Source organism: Lepidochelys olivacea (genome assembly GCF_965140295.1).
Source record: "Lepidochelys olivacea isolate rLepOli2 genome assembly, chromosome: 1".
NCBI classification, from domain to species: Eukaryota; Metazoa; Chordata; order Testudines; family Cheloniidae; genus Lepidochelys; species Lepidochelys olivacea.
Genome location: NC_140411.1, coordinates 348,909,441 through 348,937,333, shown reverse-complemented (window position 1 = coordinate 348,937,333; position 27,893 = coordinate 348,909,441). Strand labels below are relative to the sequence as shown.

The window sequence follows — 27,893 nt, the reverse complement described above, 5'->3', positions numbered from 1 at the left end:
AAGAGGCCAGCTGGGGAGGCAGGGCTCTGTTGACACATCCTGAGAGCCGAGCTGCGGCACAAGGTTACAGGAGCAGTATTTAAAATGCCTCCATCTCCCAGGGTGCATCCTACTCTGCTGAAAATGAAGGGGCTGTTGTTGTTTGCTGCTCTCCTGGCTGCTGCCTTCAGCAAGGAGACCTTTGTCGGGTAGGTAGATGGACATTTAACCTGCAGGGATCTTCCTCCTTGGATGGGTTTGAAGTTAACATGCGGCCTTGCAAGTTGATGTGACAGAGAAGTTAGTTAAAGGAGTAGTGTCAGGTCTTGGAGGTTTCAAACCCCACCCCACCTGTTCGGTGAGCTGCAGCTGGAAGGAGATTTGCTTCTTTTAGCAGAGACTGTGCTGCTTGTAATCTGAGCTGTGGAAAGTGAAAGATGGATCAGATGCTAATGGAAGAGAGTAGGGGTGAGCATCTGCAATGTGCATGTGAGCTCCCTAGAGGGAGCGCAGGAGGCAGCTGGAGAAGAAGGGACAGTAGGTGAGGAGAAAAATCAAGTTTTTGCTTAAAGAGGGAATCCAGTTTAACCTCGTCAGTAGCTGTTATGAAGAAGCAACTCACAGTGCTCCTGCCACTGCGGGATGGTCTAGGGGTATCTGGTCCTGCCTCAGCTCAGGGGGCTGGACTAGACGTCCTCATGAGCGCCCTTCCTGCCCCACTTTGCTGTAATTTTATGAACTACAGCTGTATTGAGTAGTGCTGTGGAGGGATATTGTCTGCTAGCTTCAGTCCAAGCACCACCGTATGCCCAGATATTGGGGTGAGGGGTGTCTTGTAAATGTCTGGGACAGACCCTTTAATACAGATACTAATGAATGAACTAGATTATACTGAGGGCAACTGATACTTTCAGTAGATCCTCATCTCAGGGAATGGCTGGCGACATATGAATGAAAGGAGACGAGCATTCTGTCCCAAGAAATGTTTGGAATGGAAGATGTTACAAGTATAGAAACATCAAATAACAGCCCTACCTAGCTCTTACGCAGCACCTTTCATCATCACAGGGCTCTACAGAGGAAGTCAGCAGCATTATCCCCATGTTAGTGATTGGGCAAGTGAAGCACAGGGAGTTGCCCCAGGTTAAACAGCAGCCCAGAGCCAGGACTAGAGACCAAGTCTCCTGAGTCTCAGTTCACCACTTTATCCACGAGGCTACATGCCACTATGATAAATGCCCATGCAACCCTTCTGCCTGTCAGAGTTGGCAGCAACAAGGGCCGGGTTCAGTACCTAGGGGTTCCATTCCAATAACACAATGCAAAACCGGCTCGAGCCCCCACCCAGTGACCTGGGACAAATATATACCACCCCCGCTGGGCGCCTCCAAGAGGCAATACTTCCCCTCTCGCAAGCAACATAGTCAGAGTGTAACAAAAAGCCTTTTAATAACAGAGAGAAACAATGTGGCATTATGTTGGGGAAACACCACCGACAGGAGTCATAACACAACCCATGTCCTTTCCCTTTAGTTCCTGAGTCCAGCAACCCAAAATCACCCAAAGTCCCAAAAGTCCAACGACCCAAAAGTCTCTGTCCCTGGTCAGGGCAGCTCCAGAGTTCGAAAGTTTATCTGCAGAGTTTTACCTCCCAACCTGGGTGGAGATTGGGGCGGGGGCTTTAAGGGGCACCTTACGTGGTCCAAAGCTGATGGCCCCACCTCTCCATGGGTCTCCGCTCCGCCAGCTGCCCCATGGGCTGCTCTAGGCCTCCAACAAATTACTCTGCTCCACCAGCCGCTCTGTTCTGCTCGCCGTCCCGCAAACTGCTCTGCTCCACCGGCCACTCCGCTCGCCGTCCCGCAAACTGCTCCACCATAGATCTTCAGGCTCCCCCACCACTTAACACAACGCTCAGTGATTTCAGCTCTTAGTCAGTTCAGCTCTTTTGTGATTTCGGCTTGTAGTAGGGGAGCCTCAGTGCTGGGGCACCATTAGCCCAAAGTGAATTCCGCTCAGCAGCCTTGTAACTAGACTCCTAATGGAATCAAAATTAGCTCTGATATTCCACAGTGGAGAGAGGCGGACGTGCAATTAGCAGGTAAGGCCCTCACCAGGGGGCCCGTGCCACCAAGTATTAAAACTTGTCCCCAGCCTCTCTCCATTCACAGAGTTTTGGAACCCATGTCCCTTGCCTAGCGAGTGCTACTTAGTTGATGGCGAGTCCCTCCATCATAACAAAAGGCCAAGTGCAGTTCCACTGTCCTTGATTCCCATAATCAGGGTAATAACAATTTATTCTTCCTGCCCCAATAACAGAGACACTGGGGATCCCACAGCAGCCAAAGTGAGCATTTGGGCAGCTATGGCCTCATTCTAGGCGGGGTGGGTGTGCCTATGCAAATGAGATCAGCCCCTGAAGTTCTTTTCCACAACTTGCCACACCTCACCACCAGATGTCAGGGTGGAGCGCATCCTGACTCTGCTTACACCATAGACACCGACTTGGTGTCTATAGACATAGACATGGGCTTGTTTAGTGTGCATGGGCTTGTTTAGTCTGAGAAGAGTGAGGGGGGATTTGATAGCAGCCTTCAGCTACCTGAAGGGGGGTTCCAAAGAGGATGGAGCTCAGCTCCTCCAGGATGGAGGATGGAGTGGTGGCAGATGACAGAACAAGGAGCAATGGTCTCAAGTTGCAGTCGGGGAGGTCTAGGTTGGATATTAGGAAACACTATTTCACTGGCTCTGTGGATGAGGGTAAAGCAGTGGACAGGTTGTTCCTTGAATTTAGCAAAGCTTTTGACATGGTCTCCCACAGTATTCTTGCCAGCAAGTTAAAGAAGTATGGGCTGGATGAATGGACTATAAGGTAGATAGAAAGCTGGCTAGATTCTCGGGCTCAACGGGTAGTGATCAATGGCTCCATGTCTAGTTGGCAGCCGGTATCAAGTGGAGTGCCCCAAGGGTCGGTCCTGGGGCCGGTTTTGTTCAATATCTTCATAAATGATCTGGAGGATGGTGTGGATTGCACCCTCAGCAAGTTTGCAGATGACACTAAACTGGGAGGAGAGGTAGATATGCTGGAGGGTAGGGATAGGATACAGAGGACCCTAGACAAATTGGAGGATTGGGCAAAAAGAAATCTGATGAGGTTCAACAAGGACAAGTGCAGGGTCCTGCACTTAGGACGGAAGAATCCCATGCACCGCGACAGACTAGGGACCGAATGGCTCAGCAGCCGTTCTGCAGAAAAGGACCTAGGGGTTACAGTGGACGAGAAGTTGGATATGAGTCAGCAGTGTGCCGTTGTTGCCAAGAAGGCCAATGGCATTTTGGGGTGTATAAGTAGGGGCATTGCCAGCAGATCGAGGGACGTGATCGTTCCCCTCTATTCGACATTGGTGAGGCCTCATCTGGAGTACTGTGTCCAGTTTTGGGCCCCCCACTACAAGAAGGATGTAGGAAAATTGGAGAGAGTCCAGCAGAGGGCAACAAAAATGATTAGGGGACTGGAACACATGACTTATGAGGAGAGGCTGAGGGAACTGGGATTGTTTAGCCTGCAGAAGAGAAGAATGAGGGGGGATTTGATAGCTGCTTTCAACTACCTGAAAGGGGGTTCCAAAGAGGATGGCTCTAGACTGTTCTCAGTGGTAGCAGATGACAGAACAAGGAGTAATGGTCTCAAGTTGCAGTGGGGGAGGTTTAGGTTGGATATTAGGAAAAACTTTTTCACTAGGAGGCTGGTGAAACACTGGAATGCGTTACCTAGGGAGGTGGTGGAATCTCCTTCCTTAGAAGTTTTTAAGGTCAGGCTTGACAAAGCCCTGGCTGGGATGATTTAGTTGGGGCTTGGTCCTGCTTTGAGCAGGGGGTTGGACTAGATGACCTCCTGAGGTCCCTTCCAACCCTGATATTCTATGATTCTATGATTCTATGACTAGGAGGGTGGTGAAGCACTGGAATGGTTTCCCTAGGGAGGTGGTGGAATTTCCATCCTTAGAGATTTTTAAGTCCCGGCTTGACAAAGCCCTGGCTGGGATGATTTAGTTGGGTTGATCCTGCTTTGAGCAGGGGGGTGGACTAGATGACCTCCTGAGGTCTCTTCCAACCCTAATCTTCCTCCTCCCTGGCAACGGGAATGCAGTGAGAACCAGGCTGGCATTGACTGGGCCTACTCCTGGGGGAATTCTGTGCCACTGTGCACGCACAGAATCCATGTTCCCTGCAGATTTCTTTGCTTCCCTGCAGAGAAAAGTTACCCTTCTGGTGCTGGGGCTAACTCTCTTTCAAGCAGCACTAACTCCTGCTGGCTAAGGAGGGCCTGGTGCCGTAGAGCATGGTGCCCTTCCCTCAACCCCTGATGGAAACCCCCTCCACATGGAGCCCCAGAGGAGGGAGGCCAACAGGGATGAGGGAGCTGGGGTTGGTGCCGCAGGGTCAAAGTCTCCACCCCTGCATCCCAGGCAGGCGGGGGGTCTGAAGGGAATAGGAGCTGTGGACGCTCAGCTCCTCCAAGGGCAGGCCTGATGATGCCATGTAGCCCAGAGCGCAGGAGAGAGGGAGCTTGTCTGAAGGGCAGAGGCACCATTTCAGATTTTGGTGGAGAGGGGCAACTTCAACCATGATTCCAGAGGCTATGGGCATCTGAAAACTCTAGTTTTTTTGCAGCTAGAAATTAGCTGACTGGAACACTGTATCTAATTCCTATATAAAGAAAGAAAATTAAATAAATATTAGACCCACTCAGCTCTATTACTAAAATGTTCTGACAGCTTGTGTCAAGTCACTTAAGGCGGTGCTTTTCAATCCGTGGGGCGCGACCCACTACTGGGTCGTGGCACGTAAGGCGCTGGGTCGCCTTGCTCTGGTCAGCCCCGTTGACTGGAACGTTAATCGTCCCGTCGGCGGTGCTGCCCGGCTAATGCAGGCTAGTGTCTACCTGTTCCGACACCGCGCTGTGCCCTGGAAGCGGCCAGCCGCCGGCCCAGCTTCTAGGCAGGGGGCCATGGGGCTCCGGGCGCTGCCCTTGCCCCAAGCACCGGCTCTGAACTCCCAGACAATGGGAACTGGGGGGGATGGAGGGGAGCGGTGTCTGCCTAGGAGCCAGACCTGCTGCTGGCTGCTTCCGGGGCGCAGCACGATCTGTGGTGCACCCCGGCTGCGCTGCTGACCGGGAGCCACCGGTGGTAAATCCGTGTCCGTGCCCCAATCCCCTGCCCCAGCCCTGAGCCCCCCCCAAACGTGGAACCCCTTCCTGCACCCCAACCCCTCATCCCCAGCCCCACCCCAGAGCCTGCACCCCCCAGCCCAGAGCCCTGACCCCCTCCCGCACCCCAACCCCATGCTCCAGCCCTGAGCCCCACCAAACCCAGAGCCCCTTCCTGCACCCCAACTCCCTCATTCCCAGCCCCCAGCCAAGAGCCCTGAGTCCCCTCCAAGCCAGAGCCCCTCCTGCATCCCAAACCCCTCATCCCCAGCCCCACCCCAGAGCCCCTGACCCCCTCCTTCACCCCAAACCCTGCCCCAGCCCTGAGCCCCCCCAAACCTGGAACCCCTTCCTGTACCCCAAACCCCTCATCCCAAGCCCCAGCACAGAGCCCTGACCTCCTCCCACACCCCAACCCACTGCCCCAGCCCTGAACCCCACCAAACCCAGAGCCCCTTCCTGCACCCCAGACCCCTCATCCCCAGCCCCAGCACAGAGCCCTGACCTCCTCCCGCACCCCAACCCCCTGCCCCAGCCCTGAGCCCCACCAAACCCAGAGCCCCTTCCTGCACCCCAGACCCCTCATCCCCGGCCCCACCCCAGAGCCTGCACCCCCAGCCCAGAGCCCTGACCCTCTTCCTCACCCCAACCCCTTGCCCCAGCCCTGAGCCTCCCCAACCCAGAGCCCCTCCTGCACCCCAACCCCCTCATTCCCAGCCCCAGCCAAGAGCCCTGACCCCCTCCTGCACCCCAAACCCCTGCCCCGAGCTCCCCCCAACCTGGAGCCCCCCCGGCACCCCTAGCCCTTCATCCCTGGCCCCACCCCAGAGCCTGCACCCCCAGCCCAGATCCCTGACCCCCTCCCACACTCCAACCCTCCCCAGCCCAGAACCCCCTCCCACACCCTGAACCCTCATTCCCAACCCCACCCCACAGCCCTCACCCCTGCACCCCAACCCTCGGCCCCATCCATGAGCCCCTCCCACACTCCAAACCCCTCATCCCCAGCTCCGTTGTGTCACGGGCATCAATAATTTCCTTCAACTGGGTCCCCAGGAAAAAAAGTTTGAAAACTACTGACTTAAGAGACACTGGTTAGGTTTAAAATGTTACTGTATATTCTTACTTTGCTACTAACCCTTGAATACAACCATTGAAACAACTGTAGAAAATTCTAGATGACTTTCTATCACCTTTTCGCAGTTCACCAAGCTTGGAACAGATCATTTAACTGCTGGAAACATCGTGCTAGGGCAAGGCCCCGGGAGTTTATACTGCAGCTGCCTGGGGCGCTAGGGGGTGGTACCTCACTACAAATAATAGACCAGAAACTGATCTTAAACAGGAGTGAAACTGACATTTTCAGGTCACTTTCACAAGATTGCCAACCCCAAATATTCAAAAATCATGAATCAGGCTCACCAAAATTCATTAGATTGGCTTTAAAAATCATGACATTATGTAAAAATAATAGATTTTTATTTGACTTCTGCTCTTTGAGCCTGTAGGGGCACTGGGGTCATATTTGGGAGCTCTTTCTCCACAGCCAGGAGGGGTAGAAACTTAATTCTTTTTAAGACTGAAGGCTGAAATCACCACATATTCACGTGACTCCAGGAGCTGGAGCTTTAAGGAAAACAATAATTATCATGAGCCCCATGACAAAATCATGAGAATTGGCAGCACTGCTTTCACTTCTGTGCAAAGGCTAATTACTCCCCTGAACCGTCTTAAACGCAACACTGCAGTGATTGGGTTGCAGTTCTCACAAGAGACCAAAACACCAAGAAAGTTCCACATTTCCAAGTGGAGAAAAAAAAGTGGAGACTTCTGAGGTATATCAGGCCCACTGCAGGCAGAAAGGAAAATAAACAGGCACAGGAGCTCTGGGCAGCTCTTCCTCGTGAAGAAAAGCTGGAGGGTCAAATCTTCTAGTCGTTAATTAAGCAAATTGCCATCAGCACCTCCACCCATAGATATTAACATGTTCTCAAGAACTATACACTTCAAATTTAGATATCTGAGCCATCTTACCCAGAACTACACATCTTAGATGCGTTGGCTCAGGGACTACGTTTTAGGGTGTATTCTGAACAGTTGGTGAATAATACAAATAATGACAATAATTGTCGACTTTATGGACTCTGTGGATGCAATTTCTGTTCTTTGTTCTGGAACTGGCCTGGATACAGCTGAAACCCTAAGAGTTTGAGACATAGACACATCTGAGACTCATGTGAGACTTCCTCATTCCTTCCTTTTCTTGGACTCAGAACAAAAAATGACAAAACAAAATGGTTTTCAGTTAAAATTGCACAGCAGGTATATTGCTCTACAACCCAGTCTGGGGCAAAACCTGGCCTCCTTGGGGGCTAAGTGATCTCCTTTCAGCTGACTCTCATTCTCTTTCTTTCTTCATCCTTCCTGACATCCTTCCCAGTCACCTAGGACTGATTGCTGGAGTCTCAGAGAACTGCCCTCCTTAGTGTTGCTCCCATCTGTCAGAGTCCTCTTTGTTTGCAGCATGTAGCAGAGAGAGAGGCTGATCCAGTGGATAGGGAGCTAGTCCTTCAAGACCTGGGTTCTACTCCTGCCATGGACTTCCTGTATGACCTCAGGCCAGTGCAGGCCCAGCCTTAGCGGTGAGCAGGCTGGGTGACTACCCAGGGCACTGTTCTAAGGGGGTGCACCTCCTCCCCTCACTGCTTTTCTTTGCAGCCACCGCTGCGCTGGTCCCCCACCTTGGAGCTGCTCCTGGCCAAGCTGCTCCCAGGAGCCCTGTCTGCTGACGTACATGACTATGATCGGTAAACATAAATGCCAAAATAATTAGAAAATGAAATTCCCATTCTTATAAAAGAGAAAAAACCCTTAATCATGTATATTAAAATTAAGTCAATACATTTCTGGTGGAGTGGAAAACAACAGACTAAAGTATTGTAGACAATGGCAGTAACACAGAGTGTGTCTGGTAGAGAAAGTAAGCAGATTTTAAGCAGATTTCATTTATTTTTATTTCTCTCTCCTAAAGAGAGTGTACAAAGTATCAAACGTGTGTTTCTGAGATCTGTGCTAAAGCTCCAGAACGGATGCCTCAAGGTTTGGGATTGGGAATATCTGGCTGTATTATCTCCTGATTCTTCTAAATTTACATATAAACTTAAAATATGGCTTTAATTGGTGTTTGTATATATAATTTCTTTCTTTACATGGGAATTAGATAGAGTGCTCATGTCAGCTAAATCCTTAATTATCTGCAAAAAACCAAACAATTCCCCACCCCAAACCTAGAGTTTTCAGGTGCCTCAGTAGCCCCTGGAATCACGGTTGAAGTTGCCCCCCGTCCAAATCTGAAGTGGCGCCCCTGATGAGCCGGCAGCGGCCAGAGGGCCGTGGGCTCTGGCAAGCTGCAGCCCCCGTGTGACAGCGCAAAGCCCTCCTTGAGCCACGTGCCGAGCACCCAGCCCCATGAGCCACAGCAGCAGCGCAGAACGAAGGGTGCCAATACACCATGTTCCAGGCCACCCACACTGCTGCTGGCGGTGGCAAGTCCTTCAGAGCTGGGCGCCCGGCCAACAGCCCCCCACCATAAGAGCACCCTGCCAGGGCTTCATTTGTGCGGGACTGAGCTCTGGCACCTCTTTCAATATAAATTAAGCACTGGAGGGAGGCAGCAGGGCCCAGAGGTGATGGAGGGTGGGGAGTCCAGGGGGGCCAGGTTACAAATACAAGTTTGCCCAGGGTGCCAGTTTCCCTAAGGCTGGCCCTGGTCCAGTGCCTTAGGGACAGAGTTTCAAAGATTTGTAGGCACCCAAAGGGGCAGCTAGGCATCTAGTGGGGTTTACAAAGCACCTAACCTCTAGGCGCTTTTGAAAATCCCACTAGGTGTCTAAATACCTTTGAAAATCTGGCTGTTAGTCTCTCTGTGCCTCAGTGCCCCATCTTTACAATGGGGATAACAGCCCTGCTCTACCTCAGAGGGGCTGGGAGGAGAAACAGATTAGACATTGTGAGGCAGCTCAAACACGAAAGCTTATGCTCAAATAAATTGGTTAGTCTCTAAGGTGCCACAAGTACTCCTTTTCTTTTTGCGAATACAGACTAACACGGCTGTTACTCTGAAAACTATGGTGATGGGGCCACATCCGTACCACAGGTAGAGTGGGAACGTCTCTACACCGCTGCTAGCCCTTTCCTGGGTTTGGGCTCCCTCTTTTCTGAATGTAAACTTGGCTTATTACTGACCTTGGCACAAAAAGCAGGAGTGTGCTAATAAAGTCTGCGGATGACGCAAAGCTGGGAGGTATTGCAAGAACAGAGAAGGACCGGGCTATCATACAGGAAGATCTGGTTGACCTTGTAAACTGGAGTACTAGTAATAGGATAAAATTTAATAGTGACAAATGCAAGGTCATGCATTTAGGAATTAGTAACAAGAATTTTTGTTAAAAGCTGGGGACTCATCAGTTGGAATAACAGAGGAGGAGAAGGACCCTGGAGCATTGGTTGATGACAGGATGACTATGAGCCGTCAATGTGATATGGCCGTGAAAAAAGCCAATGCGGTCTTGGGATGCATCAGGAGAGGTATTTCCAGTAGGGATAAAGAGGTGTTAGTACCGTTATACAAGACAGTGATTAGACCTCACCTGGAATACTGTGCGCAGTTCTGGTCTCCCATGTTTAAGAAGGATGAATTCAAACTGGAACAGGTGCAGAGAAGGGCTGCTAGGATGATCCGAGAAATGGAAAACCTGTCTTATGAAAGGAAACTCAAGGAGCTTGGCTTGTTTAGCCTAACCAAGAGAAGGCTGAGGGGTGATAGGATTGCTCTTCTATAAATATATCAGAGGGATAAATATCAGGGAGGGAGAGGAATTATTTAAGCTCAGTACCAATGTGGACACAAGAACAAATGGATATAAACTGGCCATCAGGAAGTTTAGACTTGAAATTAGACGAAGGTTTCTAACCAACAGAGGAGTGAAGTTCGGGAACAGCCTTCTAAGGGAAGCAGTAGGGGCAAAAGACATATCTGGCTTCAAGACTAAGCTTGATAAGTTTATGGAGGGGATGGTATGATGGGATAGCCTAATTTTGGCAATGAATTGAACTTTTACTATTAGCAGTAAATATGCCCAGTGGCCTGTGATGGGATGTTAGATGCGATGGGATCTGAGTTACATTCTGCACACGTGTGGGGGAAAATTAGAAGGCACACTGCTGCTGCGTCAGGCCCCTATATCGTTCAGAAGGGGTCTCTGGACTCCCCACTGGGACGCGGTCCCCATTCACTGGGTTTCACATGGCTGGCTGAATGTCCTGTTGTCAGGTGTGCGTTTTAATCCCGGGATGTGAGCAATAGCTACAGGACCAGAGGACGGACCAGTCCGGATCTGACCCAAGGTCCATCCAATCCAGAATCCCATCCCTGGCAGTGGCAGATGCTTCAGAGGAAGGTGTAGGCACCCCCACAATTGCAGACGTGGGATAATCTGCCCCTTGCACCCCAGGTTTCATCCTGGTCTCTAAAGCTGTGTCTACACAGCCCGTGGCAGCTGAGGAGACAGACTTGTGGGGCTCGCATGTCTGCTCTACAAACAGCTGTGGAGATGTTGCAGCTTGGGCTGGAGCCTGGGCTCTGATGCCTAGAAAGGGGGAGGGCTTTTGAGCCCGAGCTCCGACCAGAGTCACAACTAAAAAGCATTGTTTGCACAGCAGCTGTGTTTTTAGAGTGATCATGCGAGCCCTAGTCTGGTGACCCAGGCCAGGAAGCTTGCTGCTGTGGGCTGTGTAGACATACCTTAATAATTAAGGGTTGGCTTAAGCCATGAAGCTTGAGGTGTCCCAACCATTCATAGCTTGTGTTTCAGAGTAGCAGCTGTGTTAGTCTGTATTCGCAAAAAGAAAAGGAGGACTTTTCTTATTTGAGCATAAGCTTTCGTGAGCTACAGCTCACTTCATCGGATGCATAAATGCATCCAGTGAAGTGAGCTGTAGCTCACGAAAGCTTATGCTTAAATAGCTTGTGTTGTCATTAATTATAACTCTGGGTGTTCTTGGTATCCGTAGGAATGTGGGTTTGTTATGCGAGGGTGTAACTCTTGCTGGTGCAGTCAAGGGGAGCCTCTCCCTTTGTAGCCAACCAGACATCAATGGGTTACCTGTGAGACTACTCCCGTGTAACGTCCCAGTGTCGTTTAGTTTGCTGCTGGTGGTGTATTAAGAGCCCAAACTAGAGGATCTGGTCCCGCCTCGCCTTTAACTCTATGACTCTATTGTCTCTGGAGTTACCGGCAGTAGGGTCTTACTGCTAAAGCTTGTTCCTGCTTGGGCATGACTCTATTTCCTTCTATAGCTTGGCCAATACCAAGCACACCCATGGCACTCAATGAATGACTAATGCTACTGCATGGTCCATATGATAAGGCATAGGGCTGAGATTCAAGATACCTGGGTGCTAGTCCTGGCTTGGCCACTGAATTCCTTTCTGACCCTGGGCAAGTCCTCTCCTGTCCAGCGTCCCCATCTGTAAAATGGGAGTCATGGCACTTACCTGTCTTTGTAAAGTGCTTTGTGATCTGAGGATGGGAAGTCACACATGAGAGCCGAATAGTACGATACCTAATGATGTCCGTTGCATTGACCGTATTCTAACATCCCAACCGAGTGGGTGTGTGAATCCCTCGGCGTTCAATCGCTTTGTCCAGCCTCACTTCCTTCAGACTCTCCTCCACGATCCCCAGTAACTTCTCTCCTTCTGCCCAGGAACCAGGTGCTCCGTATCTTCGTTGCCAATGAAGCAGATGTGGAGAAGGTGAAGGAGCTGGAGGAGCTGCAGGAGCTGCAGGTAACGGGAAGGCACAGATCAGCCGTGTCTAAGACCTCTGTTGATAAGGGCACCAGATTAACAGCCCTGAGGCCAGGAGGGTGCTAATGATCCCTGGAACTGGTCCCACATGGGCCCATAGTAATATGGCTCAACCCTGGCCAGGTGGGACCATCTCTAGAGGATTTCAATCTCCAGGGCCATCCAGCTCTTGACCTCTGCTGAGACTGCCAAGAAAGGGGAACAATTTGTGCCTCGTGCGATGGTGCTTTGGTACCATACGGCTTCATTAACTCTTCAACGGGTGCACCAACAACACTGAAGATGTTAATTGTACCATGGGAACAGACCTCCTCCATCTCTTTGTAGGGATTTACCCTGTATGGGTGTCAGGTTTCTTTCCTTCCACTTGTCTCTCCTGTCCTGTCTCCCCATCTGTCTGTGAACAGCAAGCCCATGAGATGGTAGGTCCGTTCTGCTCACTGGGTGCTTAGGCACTCGGGTGCTTTAGGTGTCTGTATTTCTCTCTCTGACCATCACTATTTGTTCCTTTAACTTCCAAATGGAACAATTGCCTCCCAAAAGGCTTAAAAGCTGCCTCCCCATGGCCCTCAGCAGCTTCCCCTGCTTGGGAGCTGCCCAGAGTTTGGAACATTACAGTTCAGCCCTGGAGAGATCTCTGTATCAGGCATAACCCAACAGATGCTGCTATGCCTCTCCGGCTCTCCTGTGCTGTGTGCCAAGCAGAGAGAGGAGTTTAGTTTGCTTTTCATGCACCACTGGGGGCTGATCCCATATTCCCCCAGCTCCTCCTTTGCCTCCCCACACTCCCTTCCACCTCTCCATTATGAGGGGGCTGCAGCGGTGAGGGAAACCCCAGGATTCCCAGGCCGGAGCAGAGAGGATAAAGTTAAAAAACACTCCATGAGCCTGTGCTAGGTAGGAAAACATCCTCTGCCCCCTGTCCCTCACGGTCAAGAGGCAGCAGGAGTCTGTTACCACCAGTAGTAAGGGGATGCTTTCCTGATGCTGCTGGACGTGATGGCTGTCTCTAGCCCCAAGCCTGACTCACCCAGCCCGCACTGCCTCGTGCCACCACACAGGGTCTCCTTGAGGCTTGGCCTAAGCTAAACCGTTAGGAAGGGACTGTCAGTGGGGCCAAGCTCCCTTCAGCTCGCTTCAGGGTCCAGCATGGCTCTTAATGCTAGATTTGACATCCCACCATGATGCATTCGGGGCCAGCGGATGACTCTCAGGGGAGGTGAGATGAAGAAGAAAACAGATCGGGGGTGGGCAGAGGGGTGAGTGGGGGTGCCGGGCCAATCAGCACATAAAATCTGTGCCACACATTTGCTAAGAAACCCAAACCTGGTCTCATGGCAAGCTGGGCCCTAGGTCTTAAAGACACAATACAAGTAACTCTTAATGACTAGCTAGCCTAGAATGCCCCAGGCCTGAGTCAGCGCTCACTTAGACCAATGTAAGTCCATTAACTGCAGTGGTTTGCATGGTGGGAGAGGAGCGTCAGACCCTTGGGTTCATAGGAAGGGTTGCTGAGACTTAAAAGCCTTTGAGTGAACTTGGAGGCAGTTGATGGTTTCAGTGCAAAGCAAAGGGAAACTAGTCCATTCCAGCTGAGCTCTGCTTTGAATTTCTGGGTGAACCTCAGGGTGTGCAACCCCCACATGGATTTAATCTAGAGATGGGATCAGAGCCAGAAAAATGTCTCACGTGCAACCATAGAGTGGAGGTTTTTGGAGCTGGGGCTCCGGTGTGGCCCATTATAAAGGGAGGGGCATGTTAGAAATTGGAATCCATCACTAGGTTCAGATTTCAAACACGCCCCCCCAAAAAGGTTTGAGATCTGTGACGGGACCCCCGGTGTACAACTTGAAACTGGGGTACTGCTCTGCCCCCTTAACTCTCCAGCCTGGGCTGCCTCTCAGGATGCTTTGCTAGTGCCAAGCAGCAAACCCCTCCAGGTGCTGTTATCACTCTGCACACCAGCATATGGAGCCTCACACCCAGCTCCTGGAGATTGTGGGAATGCTCCCAGAGCCACTCAGGAAACTTCCCTGAGTCACAGCAATCTCCCTGGTGTGGTCTTGTGCAACTGAGTAAGAGAGTTGAGCAGTCCCCATTGTACAACAGTCATTGCATTGTAAATCCCTTGATTACAACTCCCCTGCTGACTACTGGTGCCTGAGTACGCTCCGGGAAGGGATTTGCCTCCCTTGTATGTCACTAGCCAACTGACAACATATTTCAGTAGCAACCATACAGCAAAATCTCATACCCGGATACACACTAACCGCTAGACATATGCAGAACGGTGGGTTTCAGCAGATCATGACTTCATACGATATCTTCCATGATGTGCTTCGAATAAAATATGTCACAGTGATATGGCTGGGGTGGAGATGGGGGTTCCAGGGTGCTGCTTTGAGGTACAGAGTGCCACAAGATCCCAATCCTAATCAAAACTGAGACAAAAGTTTGCAACTAAAATGTCTCTCACTTAGGGATAATATTTGCCATTCACCTCTTAATACCTCTCTTCATCTCTGGAGGCACCTATTAAGCTTGCTCAGCCCTTATGATAACTCCATCTCACCTCAAGAGTGAACCAATTCCTTCCCCTACCTTTCCAGAGCTAAAACCCTTACACAACTATTAGAAATATTTGGACCCGTCAGCCAGCCAGGGGTGCTTTCAGTGCACTGCAGGGGTATTTGGCTGCATGGAATCCGGAGAAGTTTCCCCAGTGTAATTCAACAAGGGGCAATTCCTGAAGCCCCTGGCTGGCTGATGGGTCCAAATATTTCTAACACTGTTGAGGGTTATTTGTTTTGTCTTTGTTCAAAAAAGAACTCGATAAGTTCATGGAGGACAGGTCCCGCAATGGCTATTAGTCAGGATGGGCAGGGAGGGTGTCCCTAGCCTCTGTTTGCCAGAAGCTGGGAATGGGCGACAGGGAATGGATCACTTGATGATTCCCTGTTCTGCACCTGGCATTGGCTATTGTCGGAAGACAGGATACTGGGCTTGATGGACCTTTGGTCTGACCCAGTATGGCCATTCTTATGTTCTTTGACAGCTGGATTTCTGGCGGGGACCTGGAGGCCAAGACGTTCCTACAGATGTACGAGTTCCCTTTGCCAGCCTTCAAGCCGTCAAAATCTTCCTAGAGTCCAGTGGAATTCGCTATTCCATCCTGATAGATGATCTACAGGTGAGTGCTGGATGTGCAGAGGACTAGATGCTCTGCAGAGGGGGCTGGATCAGGAAACCAGAGATATTGCATGAAACTCACTGTGACTCTATGAGTTATCTATCTGGATAACTGACGGGCCAAAGTCTCCTCCTAAGTTACACCAGCTCGGCTCCTTTGTGTTTGAGAATGCAAAGCCAAGTTCTGCCCTCTGTTGGATCCATACTTTCAATTCCACAGAAGGCAATAGCGTTGCATGGGCATGTAAGTGAGAGAAGGTTTTGGCCCATCGTTTTTAAGGGCCTGGTGGTGAATCAGGAAAATAACAAGTGAATTTGATCAAGAGCTAAATTCAGCGGAGCCTAATTGAAATTTTCCAGGCAAACTGGAGAGCTCATTCCGTTGAAACTCTGCTCGCAGGATAAACCCTCATTGGATGATCTGATCCTGAGAGCAAAGAATTGGACTGAATAGAAACTGAGAAAGGGTTTGGCCCAATAGTTGTATCTCATAGTCAAAGCTCAGCCATTTACAGGGGGAAGCAGGTGCAAGGAAATGAAAGGCACATTCTCCTCGGTATAATCAGTGCTCTGTCTTCTTCTGCTCTTGGTGATGCCTTCGCATGTCTAGTCTTTCCTAACAGATGCTTCTCCCTGCCTCTTCCAGACGCTGGTGGATGAGGAACAGACTCAGATGATCCGTCAGCATTTCATGCCCCAATCTGTGGAGACTTTTAACTATGCCTCTTACCACACTCTGGATGAGGTAACAGCCGGTGCTCACCCATTGACGTGTGACCCACCAGGGTCTGAGAGGAGCGTTTGTGGAAGGCCAAGTTAGGAGAATATGAGACAGGCTTTCACCATTGAATAGACCACATGCACTCTCTCCACTTAGGGCTCCACACAAAGCAAAGACCATGGGTGGGCACACAATTTGCATTGTGGCAAAGAGGCATTTTGGAATTGCTCTCTCTGCTGTGTTGTGGTGCTGGGACACTTTGGAGGCTGATTTTAAAGGCTCCAAACTGGCTGTGATGGGTTCCCCCAGGGTGCCACCTGGAACTGGGGTACCACTGAGCCCCGACCCACCAGCCTGGGCTCCCTCTCACACTGTACTGCTGTGACAAGCTGCAAAGCCGTCCAAACTTGCACTTTCATCAGCATTCACACAGGTAGGAACACGGCCAGCTGGAGTTACACGCAGGCTCTCTAATCACCAGCTTCTCAGCCTGGGACCCCAGAGCAGTACTGTCCTGCCCTGGTCAAATTTGGCCAGTATATGGGTTTAATACCCAGTCCGCCTCCCCCTCAATGTGAAGAGGACAATGCACACTTGTGGTAACCAAGCAGAGATTTTCCCCAAGCACTCCAGTCAAAGCTCACTGATTTAGATTAAAACAAAAACAAGTTTATTAACTACAAAAGATAGGTTTAAAGTGATTATAAGGGGTAGCAAACAGCAGATTACCTAGCAAATAAACAAAAAAGCAAACTACGCTTAATAGACTAGATAGACTGGATATGAATTAGCAGATTCTCACCCTAAGAGATGATACAAGCAGGCTGCAGACCCTTAAGGGGCAAGCTGCACTTGCTTTACAGCTTGGAATTCCCAGGTCTTTCATGCATAGGCTAGAAATCCTTTTAGCCTGGGTCCAGCACTTCCCCCAGTTCAGCCTTTGTTCCTCAGGTGTTTCCATGAGTCTTCTTGGGTGGGGAATGAAGAACAACAGATGATGTCACTCCCTGCCTTATATAGCTTTTGCATATTGCGGGAACCCTTTGTTTCAAAGCTGGTTCCCAGACCAGTCTGTGGAAAACTACTGACATCCCAAGATGGAGTCCAGCATCATGTGGCCTGGTTACATGTCCCTGTAGAGTCATAGTAGCCATTACTTACAGGCTGTCTGTAGCTTTCTCAGGAAGGCTCACCAGATGGGATAAGCTTTTCCTGAGGCTTACTGTTTTCCCGAATAGTTCATTGCCCTGAATAGGCCCTTCCCAACCAGCTATCTAGACTGAAAGCATCTTATCTAGTGAGCATTACCCAGGTGTAACTATATCTGAAATACAGAAACATAGTCAATATTCATAACTTCAGATACAAAAATGATACATGCATACAAATAGGATAATCATAATCAGCAAATTATATCTTTTTCAATGACATATCACATGACCCATCTTGCATAAAATGCATCATAATTATGCCATAATCATATCATAATAATATCACTTTGAAGAATACAGGGTGCAGTGTCACACCGACCTCTAATTTTTCACCCACACTTCATTGCATTTTCTATGCAAAAACAAAAAGAAAAGCTATGCTCTGGCCCATATCATCTGAGACTTTCAAGCGAGTAAGGCAGTCGGATACACAACAGCAGTGGACAACACAAGGAGGAGCAAATGAAAGTCCCCATTCAAAGATTTCAGCAAGCAGTTTAGTTAGAAAGGTCTTCTCCTAGGCCGCTGTATACAAATAGCAAATGTTTGTGTTTAAAGTTTGGTAAAGGGAAGATAAGGATTGGTTATCCCCTCCCCAAGCCCTCCACCATGTCATGGATCAGAAAGCACTCGCGCCAAACTAGAAAATAGTCCCAGGAGTTATCTGAAGCAAAGGGAGTGTGGGGACCACACAGGTGTATGCCAATCTGCTGTTTAGACCTAATTCCAGCATCCTCTTTATACGCCAGATCTACAACTTCATGGACTTATTGGTCGCTGCAAATCCAAACCTGGTCAGCAAAATTCAGATCGGGAACAGTTACGAGGGCCGCCCTCTCTACGTCCTGAAGGTAAAGTCACAGGGGATGGCCACGGGGCCTGATTCGGCTCTCACACCGACTTCTCGTTGATGTACCTCCATTACTCTCAGTGGAGTAACTCCTGATTTATATCAGGGAAGAAAAGAATCAGCCCACATACTCTGTGTAAATGCACAAGTGCAAACCCTACTTTCTGTTGCACTAGTATAAATCGGCAGTAATGTCAGTGGAGTTACCCTGGTGAAAACCTGGTGCAAGCTCTAGGATAATCAAGCTTCCTCTTAATAAACCTCTGCCATTGCTAGTTAGCAAAGAGGCATTTACTTCCTAAATACCACCACAGAGATTCAGCAGAGCATATTTACCCCTCTCTTGCTCGGTCCCTTGCCAGCTAGTCTTTCCTGGGGAATATTTTAATTGCTTTCAACACCCTATCTGAGTTCCGGTAGACAGAGTTCGCCCCATGATGGACTCTTCTATTATCTTCCGTGGGGCCAAGTCAAGCTTTGGCTAGTGGCCTTCCAGGAGAACTCAGGGAATGGTATAGGTGATTCCCTAGATATGAGATTTTTCCTGCAAAAAATTTAGACATATTACTTTGGAAATATTTGAGTTTTGGTCAAAAAAACCTAAAAATTTAGGCCAAAACTGGATGCTTTTTGTTAAAATTTCCTTTTTGTCAGAAAACCCATTTTCTGTTGAAAAATTTTGATAGAAATTTTTCTGCCAGGTGTGTGACTCAGTTCTTCCGCCTGAAACAGTGTTAAGCCAATGTCCTGGCATGACATAGAGTGCGCTGTGCTGCTGGAGATGCCATCTTTTGGATGAGATGTAAAGCTGTGGTCCTGACCCCCTATGGTCATTAAAGATTCCCGCAACGCGTTTTGCAGCGGTACAGTTAGTAACCCTAGTGCTGTGGCTAAATTCCAACCTGGGTAATTAGTACATTCTGCTGACTTAAATTCCCCCAAAATTGTTTGCTTCCTTTCATAAACCACAGTCTAGTGCTTTAGCCATGTTCCACCCCAGAGGTAGCTGCATTTCAGGGATGAGTGAAGAAATATACAATACAATGTATCTATCAAGTGCCATAAGGTCTGGTCATTGTGGATGATGGCTCCTCTGGGACTATATGAGCTCCCTGTTCCTAAGCATGATGTCATTTAAAAAGGGGGAGGGAGATCTCTGAAGCTCAGAGACATCTGGCATGGCACTGACTCCCTGAGGGGTCACCTGAGCAGCATTCCGATCCGTGGTACTAAAGGATGGATGAGCTGCACTGCAGAAAATCAACCCCCCCTGCATCTCTGCTTTTCCATGCAGTTCAGCACTGGAGGAACCAAGCGCCCAGCTATTTGGATCGACACCGGCATCCACTCTCGGGAGTGGGTCACTCAGGCCAGCGGAGTCTGGTTTGCGAAGAAGGTAGTGCCTGCAGTCTCAGCAGAGAATGGCGCATTCCAGGATGAGGGGTGAAGAGAGACCCGGGACCCCACTAGCTGGGATGTGCTTGACCTAGAAGCAGCACCAAGCTCACCTGACATAGTCACGACAGCTAGGAGCTGGTGAAGTCGGTGGCGCTACTTCTGTGAGTGGGTTGGGCCCTGATGAAGGCAGGAATTGTGCACAGAGGCCAGAAATAAGCTCCCTGCTTCCTTGAAACAGGCCCCCAAAATTGCGGGTTTCAAGCCTTGCCGCTGGCGAGGGATAATGGGCCACGTTCTCAGCTGGTGTAAAGTGACAGCTAATTGACACAGGCTGTGGCTCTGGCCCTATGCGCATAACGAAGCAGAATGACTAATGTGTCTGGGTCTCAGGGCGGCTTTTCCTCACTTGTGCCTCCCTGTTCAGATTGTTGATAGTTACGGCAAAGACCCTTCTCTCACCTCCATCCTGGACAACCTGGACATCTTCCTGGAAATCGTTACCAACCCCGATGGCTTTGCTTTCACCCACACCAAGGTATTTCTCCTTGGCCTCCTTAGCCAGCCTTTATGACAGCGATCAGATCTCTGGCTCAGGACTTCCAGGCAACAAACTCTTGAGCGGGGGGATGGGGGGGCTGGATGGGGAGTGGAAGGAGGTGTCTCTGCAGCTTGGTGAGCTGTGTATTGGGTCCTGATACTCTACGGCTTCAGTGCTATGTAATGGGAGCCATTTCTACCCACCCGGCACATTGGGCAATGCCCACACAACGGTGAAAGGCCACGGAGAATCACTGGAGGCCTTAGCACTTGCTTCAGTCTTAACAGGGAAGAACTTGCTATGTGGGTTAGAGGCTCCATCAGACCTTGCTGGGTCAGGAAATTGACCTATATTTGCCCTGAGCTATAAGAAGGCAAGTACACCCAAGAGAAGTTAAGGGAGGCCTGATCTATCCAGATTGTAGGCACCTGAGTCTCCATAGCATTACTGTTTGATATCTGTATTACAGCAGAGATACCAACCAAGATCAGGATACCAACGTGGTAGGTGCTGTACATCCACATAGTGAGAGATGGAGCCTGCACCAAAGAGTTGGCCAAGACAGGCAAAGGGTGGGAGTGGAGAGAGAGGGAGAATTATTTGCCCAAGGTGAACCAGCAAATCAATAGCAGAATCTAGAATAGAATCCAAGATTCCTGAGTCCCTGTCTAACACCCTATCTCCTAGGCCTCACTGCTCTCCTCACACCTTTATATTGGTGTAACTGCATTGACTTCAGTGGATTCACTCCAGTGTACGCAAGAGGAGACTCGGGCCCCTAGAGAACAGACTTTCTCCCCACCAGCACCGCATGACCCATCAGCCCTAGGAGACGCTAGTCTCACTCCGCCCTGTGGAAAGGCCACACACCAGGCTGTTAGTGATGCGGCCCTGGCTGGCACCCTGATAAATGATTCTCCCCTCTGTCCCAGAACCGCATGTGGCGTAAGACCCGGTCCATCAACTCTGGGTCGGCCTGCATCGGCGTGGATCCCAACAGGAACTGGGATGCGGGTTTTGGAGGTACGGTTTTCCTTTAACCTCTCCTTGGGGGAATTTACGTGGACTCCCCTGGGCCCAGAGAGGGAGCGAGCGAAGGGCCTGGCAGTGCTATTCACAGCCGGTTAATGGGAAGAGCTGGGTTTTATCCTGTGCTGCCCCCTACAGCAAAGCAGCATCTTCTATTGCTTTGGAGTGACTCCAGCACCAGCCCACCCGTGTGTATCCACTCTCCTCCACGGCAAGGAGAGGCAGGGGGAGCCTGGGCCTTAAGGGGCAAGCACAGGGGGAGGGTGATCAACAGAAAAGTGGGGGTCGTTGGGGGCATTGCCACAGAATCTTGTTCCCAGGGGAGAGCCAGGAAGAACCTGAAGGGAACTGAGCATGTGGCCTAATCCATGTCTCCCTCTGTCAATCTCACCTGGCGTGCTTTAGCCCACCTCGAAGTGGGAAAGGGGAGTTCAGACTAGGGTTGCCAACTAATCGCACAAAACTGAACAGTCTTTCTCCGCCCCTTCTCCAAGGTCCCACCCCTACTCACTCCATCCAGCCCCCATCACTCACTCTCCCCCACCCTCACACACTTTCACTGGGCTGGGGCAGGGGGCTGGGATGCAGGAAGGAATGGGGCAGGATATGAGGGGTTTGGGGTGCAGGAGGGGGCTCAGGGATGGGGCAGGGGTTTGGGGTGTAGGAGGGGCTGGGGGCTCTGGCTGGGAGTAGGGGCTATGGGGTGGGGCTGGGGATGAAGGGTTTGGAGGGCTGGAGGGAGCTCAGGGCTGGGACAGGGAGTTGGGGTGTGGGAGGAGGTGCAGGGTAAGGACTCCAGGAGAGAGTTTGGGGTGCAGGAGGGGGCTCAGGGCTGGGGCACGGGGTTGGGGTGCAGGAAGGGTTGCGGACTCTGGGTGGCACTTAATTCAGGCAGCTCCCAGAAGCGGCCGGCATGTCCAGCTCTGAGGCGGAGGGACCTGGGGGCTCTGCATGCTGCCCACGCCCACAGGCACAGCCCCCACAGCTCCCGTTGGCCGTAGTTCCCAGACAATGGGAGCTGTGGAGCCAGCGCTCAGGGTGGGGGCAGCACGCAGCGCCCCTGTGGCCACCTCTGTGCCTAGGAGCCAGACGCACCGGATGCTTCCGGGAGCCGTGCAGAGCCAGGGCAGGCAGGGAGCCTGCCTTAGCCCTGCTGTGCCACCAACCAGACTTTTAGCAGCCTGGATAGCGGTGTCGACGGGAGCTGCCAGGGTCCCTTTTCGACCAGGCATTCTGGTCAAAAACTGGACACCTGGCAACCCTAGTTCAGACTGCATGGCCCATTCAGTCCTTGGCCTCTGGTTTGCCAATGGGGATGGAGAGGAACTAGTGACAATAGTGATGTGAAAACCTGGCTGCTAGAGACTGGGAGGAGACCCCCAACTTCATTCCACCTAGGCTACCAAACAGCCAGTAGCTGCAAAGAGCTTTAATTTGTGCTAGCTAGAGCTGGAAAACTCCCTACCCCCCATTACTGACCCTCTGAGCCACCATGTTTCTGAAGCAAAGATACCCTCCTGTTATGCCAATAAAATAAAAACTATCAGGATCTTATTAAAGGGACAAGGCAAAATGCCACATTTATTGTAAATATAATAATAAAAAGAAGAAATATATATAAAACTCACACTGTTGTATTGTTACTTATTCCTTACTTAGCTATTTTATTTATATATATATATATATATATATTAATTCATTCATACCAGTTCTGCATAGGGGTTATAGTTACCAGCCTAGAAGTTGCTCGTGACAGAATACTGGCCAGGTATCCTGTACACGAGAGTGGAGCTGAGTCCGTGTCAGATGCGCATCCGATGCTCCTGAAGGGTAGTGGAAGAACTGGAGACTCAAAGTTCTCAGTCCTTAGTGTCTATTTTTCATGGGAATTTCTTCCTATGCCAGTCCATGGTATTTGCTTTGTCATATTGTTAGTCATGACGGCTCCAGGACGGCTGTCAGGTGCTCATCAGCTTTCTTCATCCTTTGAATTGGTCGGGTGGATCCCAGTTTGCCCTCCGGGGAGTTCTCTGGTTGTTTCTACCTGGCGTCTTCTTCGGTCAATTGATATCAAATTCCTAGGCTGCCACCGATTATTCAAAACCCACCATTCATTCACATACATTCTTTACTTTAATAAGAACACATTTCTTATTTCACCGAGTATTGTTATTTATTTGAGACTCCCTGTCTCTTAACATTCCTTCGGTATTAACTTTCTTTTAACATACAAAGGTGTTATTTATTTGAGACTCCCCGTTTTTTAACATTCCTGATACAAACTATAGAGGGTGGGAGTCTCTATGTGACATTTCTATGAGCGCCGCTCCAATTAGCGGCTCTTCATGGGTGTTACAAAAAAAAACTTGTCAATCTCCATCACAAATATCCGTTTGCAAAGTAGAGCCAATTGAACATAACCATTGGAGAAAGTAAAGTTAGTTAAAAAGCATGTCAATCTCCATTACAACGTATCAGTTTACAGAATAGAGAGTCAATTGCGCATAACCATTTGAGAAAGTAACGTTAATTGAGTGGTTTACGTTTATAAGCGTCAATCTCAATAACAAGTGAGAAAAAGTATCAATTCAGAGAAAGTAGAGTCAATTAACGGCTTGCAAGGTTCTTAGAGTTAACTGACGGTTTGCAAGCTTTAATCCAGACACCGGCAGCAGTTATGGGGAATTGTAAATCAATATCGCAGATTTACAATTATGTCAAATAGGAGAATTACAAATGTTATAAACTGGAGTTGCAAATCAATATTGCAGATTTACAAATATTATAAATCAATACTGCAGATTTACAATTATTATAAACAGAATCACAAATATTAAGAATATGCCTACACTCCTCCCTCTGCAGGGTCCGGGGCTAGCAGCAACCCCTGTTCTGAGACTTACCGTGGCCCTTATGCCAACTCGGAGCGTGAGGTGAAAGCCATCGTGGACTTTGTGAAGAGCCATGGGAACATCAAAACCTTCATCTCTATCCATAGCTACAGCCAGCTCCTCTTGTATCCCTATGGCTACACCAAAACCCGGGCCCCTGATTACCAGGAACTGGTAGGGTCTTCCTCACACCCTCAGGGTGAGGTGGCTGCCGGGGGTATCATCTTTCAAAGTGGGGCCAGAACGATATGAAGACTGTGTGGTCACTCAGCCGCAGGGCCGGCCTGAACCCCTGCAACCCAGCTGCGGATTTTCTCCCCGCATGGGTTTCTCCTCTGCAACCACATCCCCTTTTCTGCTCTCGCACATTTTTGGTCCAAAGGCCTCTTTGCTCTCCCTCCGTGGCTGCGTTGCAACCAGCATAAATGGGTTTTGGGGCTCAGAGGAGCCAGTTGCAAATCATAGAATATCAGGGTTGGAAGGGACCTCAGGAGGTCATCTCGTCCAACCCCCTGCTCAAAGCAGGACCAATCCCCAACTAAATCACATGGCTGACTCAGCAGAATTTAGGGCACCTGGCTGGTGCCTGCAACGACCCAGCTAGGCTGGTGAGAGGGGGGCATCCAAAGGGGTGAGTTGAAGGAAGAGCCTAGGGAACGATGGAGGACAGGCAACAAATCCCATTTTCCCATAAGGCAGAAGACACCTGTAATGCACTGGCTCAGCATGTGCCATCAATAGCGCCCTCTAGTGGCTGAAGCCCAGGGAGGGTAAGAGCCTGGCTACTGTTGCAAGCAAACCAAGATCCTCCTTTAGCTCAAGTAGCAGGTGCCTCTGTTCTGCTTTGGAGCCAAAGGTTGTAGGCCCCACTGAAGTGGCACACGTATGATTTAGTTGACCTTCTCTCTCAGGTGGGGCACTAGGTGACATTGTCTGCCTGATACAAGCACTGAAACGTCAGCCAAACCGGAACTCAGTGTTCAAACAGCGTCATAATCTGCCGTCTCTATTGGGCAGAAGGAAGAGTGCCCAGTATCCCAAGGAGGGAGGGAAACATAGGGAGAGGAAAGAAAGGGAGCTCCTGCAATGCCATAATACTGGGGTGATGGGCAAGCAGGAGCAAGTTCTGCAGGGCAGATCCACTCAGCCCCAGTCAGTTGTATATTCCCAACAATGCTCTGCTTTATTTTTCCAGCCTTTGCATCTCTTCCCCCTGGAAAGATGCAACAAGCTCCCAACTTCCCCCCCACCCCGCTCCAGTCTGGCATCTTACCCCAGCTGCCTCTGAGCACAGACACCGCTCACATCCATCATCTAACTCATTTTTCTCCCCTTTGCATTTTTCTCCAGGATAATATTGCGAAAGCTGCAGTCGCTGCCCTGTCTTCCCTCTATGACACTCAATACAGATACGGCAGCATCATCACAACCATCTGTAAGTTACTGGGGATGACCTGGTCCCTTTAGCCATGGTGGGTGCGGGAGGAACCAGACAGCTTAGTCACTCTACTGGAAAGTACAACCACCGTGAGAACCTTTTCCTAGGCCAGACATGCCAGGAAGCCAGTCCCCACTGTCCAGCTGCTAGGAACATTGCCACTCACATATCAGACCATTGGTCTCTCAAGCCCCTGTAAAGTCCAAGGACATCCCCATCAAATACCTGACCAGGACCTCAGAACAACTTTAAAAAATGCTGCCCTAGTGAATCCATCCTAGTTTTCATACTAAGCCCAGTGCATGCTGGGTTAGGATTTTGCGGGCTCAATCAATGCTGTGTGAACATGGTAATGTACTGGCAGTATGATGGGTGTCACCACTCAGGCAGTGTTTGTACTTTGGTACAGCCACCCCACAGAGGCGGCATCTTGCCTTCAACAGAGGGCAATAAGTGGTACTTCAAAGTAGGGCAACCTGATCTTCATAAGGCGTCTGGCCAATGGTGCAGTGTGTGTGAGAGCGCCCCTGTTTGACCACTGCAGTAAGAGATTTAAAAAGCCTTGAAGGATTCATAGATGAAGGCCAAAAGGGACCATCCATTGTAGTCATCTAGTCTGACCTCTGCATCAACAGATCGCTGCTAGAATTTCACTTAGGACCTGTCTTTACTACCAAGCTACATCGGTGCAGCTACATGGTGAAGACACACCATGTTGATGGGAGAGCGCTCTCCTGTTAACGTAATTACTCCACCTCAACGAAAGGCGGAAGCTTTTCGGCAGGAGATGTTCTCCCAACAACATTGTGCAGTGCAGACACCACTTTAAGTCGATGTAACTTGTGTTGCTCAGGGGGGTAAGCAGTAGTGTAGCTAAGCCCTGAGTGACTTCTGCATCCAGCCTATATCTTTCGGTTGAGCTAGAACACATCTTTGAAAAAAAAAAAAAAAAAAAGGACACATCCAATCTCTCCATTATTTCCATCGCTAAATCAAATCCACCACATCCCTAGGTAAGTTTGAAGTCTGATTTCTCCACTTTAAATGTCACGTTCTAGCCAGGGATGTGGGCTGGAGAAACCCACATGCTTCATCAGTGAGGAGAGTGGAACTTGGGCTTTCCCCACTCTTTGTAGCCTCTGTAATTTATTCTTTGAGCGATGTGCCTGTGCCACAAGGCTCAGATCGAAAACATCCTGCTGTTCACAAAACTTGCATTGGGTTTTTAGATCAGCTCATTATCTAAGGACCAGCAGCAAAGTTTAAACCCCCTTCCCCAAAATTTGGTAGCCAGAGGGTGATGTAGGCCCCTAGCTCTTGTTTTATTCATTTGGTGTAAGTAACTGAGGGCCAAACACTCGCCCTTTGTTGCAAGGACCTATGCAACAATTTGCTGGTTGTATTTTTCGGCAGTGACATTTAAATGACCTTATAACTGGCCCCTTCTCTCTGCACCCATTACTAATGCTCGCCATCATTTTTCCCTTTTGGATGGGTTTCCTGAATCTAGATCAAGCTAGCGGTGGAACCATTGACTGGACTTATAACCAGGGCATTAAATACTCCTTCACTTTTGAACTGCGGGACAGAGGGCGCTATGGGTTCTTACTGCCTGCCAGCCAGATCATCCCTACTGCCGAGGAGACATGGCTGGCACTGATGACCATCATGGAGTACACACGTGACCATCCCTATTAAAACAGGACAGACTGTGAGCTCAGTTTACTTCTCTGGAGGAATCCAGTGAGTGATTCAACTAGCCAAAACCAAACAACTAAATAAAAAAATTGAATGAACGAAGAGTATGTTATTTTTGCATCCTGGTTTAGATAACTTTAACGGATTCACTTCAAGTCCATCCCAAAATCTCTCCAAAGCAAAGCAAACACCTTCTTTTCCTTATGCAGTGGCCTGCAGAAGTACAGTTCATAAGGCTGACGTCCCTGCCACTAGTTTTAGACCCACGGCAAGAAAGCCGGTGGCACGTTTCCCCTAAGAGCATAGGAATTGCCCTGCAGATCTTCTGTTGTCTCCACGGATAAGAAGGCTCTTTGGTGTCCCTCTAGAACAGCCTCACTATCGTCTCTCCCATCCTTTACCTGCACCTCCTCAAGAAATCTCCCCTTCGTTTGATACCTTAGACTGAACACATCTGTATCCTGCCGAATGCTGCATCCTTAACTACAATGGGGACAACTTATTCTATGAAGCCTTATTCTATGAAGACTTATTCTATGGAGGGGATGTGATGGATTGGGTCACAGAAACCCCCTTGGGACTGCCACCTGATGTGCTGAGCCTGTTTTTCTTGGCAGCTTGGGTGTTCAGTACCCTGTCTTGTTGAGCCAGACGTGCTAGCCTGCTGCAAACACAGACCCAGGTCTGAACCATGTCGCCCACAAGCTACAGACTTAACTGAAAACAGCTTAAGAAGTGCTCCAGTCTCTAGCACCCAGACACCCAGTTCCCAACAGGGTTTAAACCCCACATAAATCCATTTTACTCTGTATAAAGCTTATACAGGGTAAACTCATAAATTGTTCACCCTCTATAACACTGATAGAGA

At 49.7% G+C, this 27,893-nt stretch overlaps 1 protein-coding gene across 1 annotated transcript; it reads left to right on the top strand.

The window, feature by feature from the left end:
* Positions 1-123: 123 nt before the first annotated feature.
* LOC311510616 (carboxypeptidase A1-like) lies at positions 124-27,221 on the top strand (the record flags this gene model as incomplete). Its single annotated transcript, XM_084610427.1, has 11 exons — positions 124-188; positions 11,960-12,041; positions 15,118-15,252; positions 15,898-15,996; positions 17,933-18,034; positions 19,328-19,429; positions 19,856-19,966; positions 20,902-20,992; positions 23,864-24,063; positions 25,240-25,324; positions 26,838-27,221. 11 exons carry the CDS (start codon positions 124-126, stop codon positions 27,023-27,025), a joined length of 1,260 nt encoding a protein of 419 aa, XP_084466553.1. The 3' UTR covers positions 27,026-27,221.
* Positions 27,222-27,893: the final 672 nt, after the last annotated feature.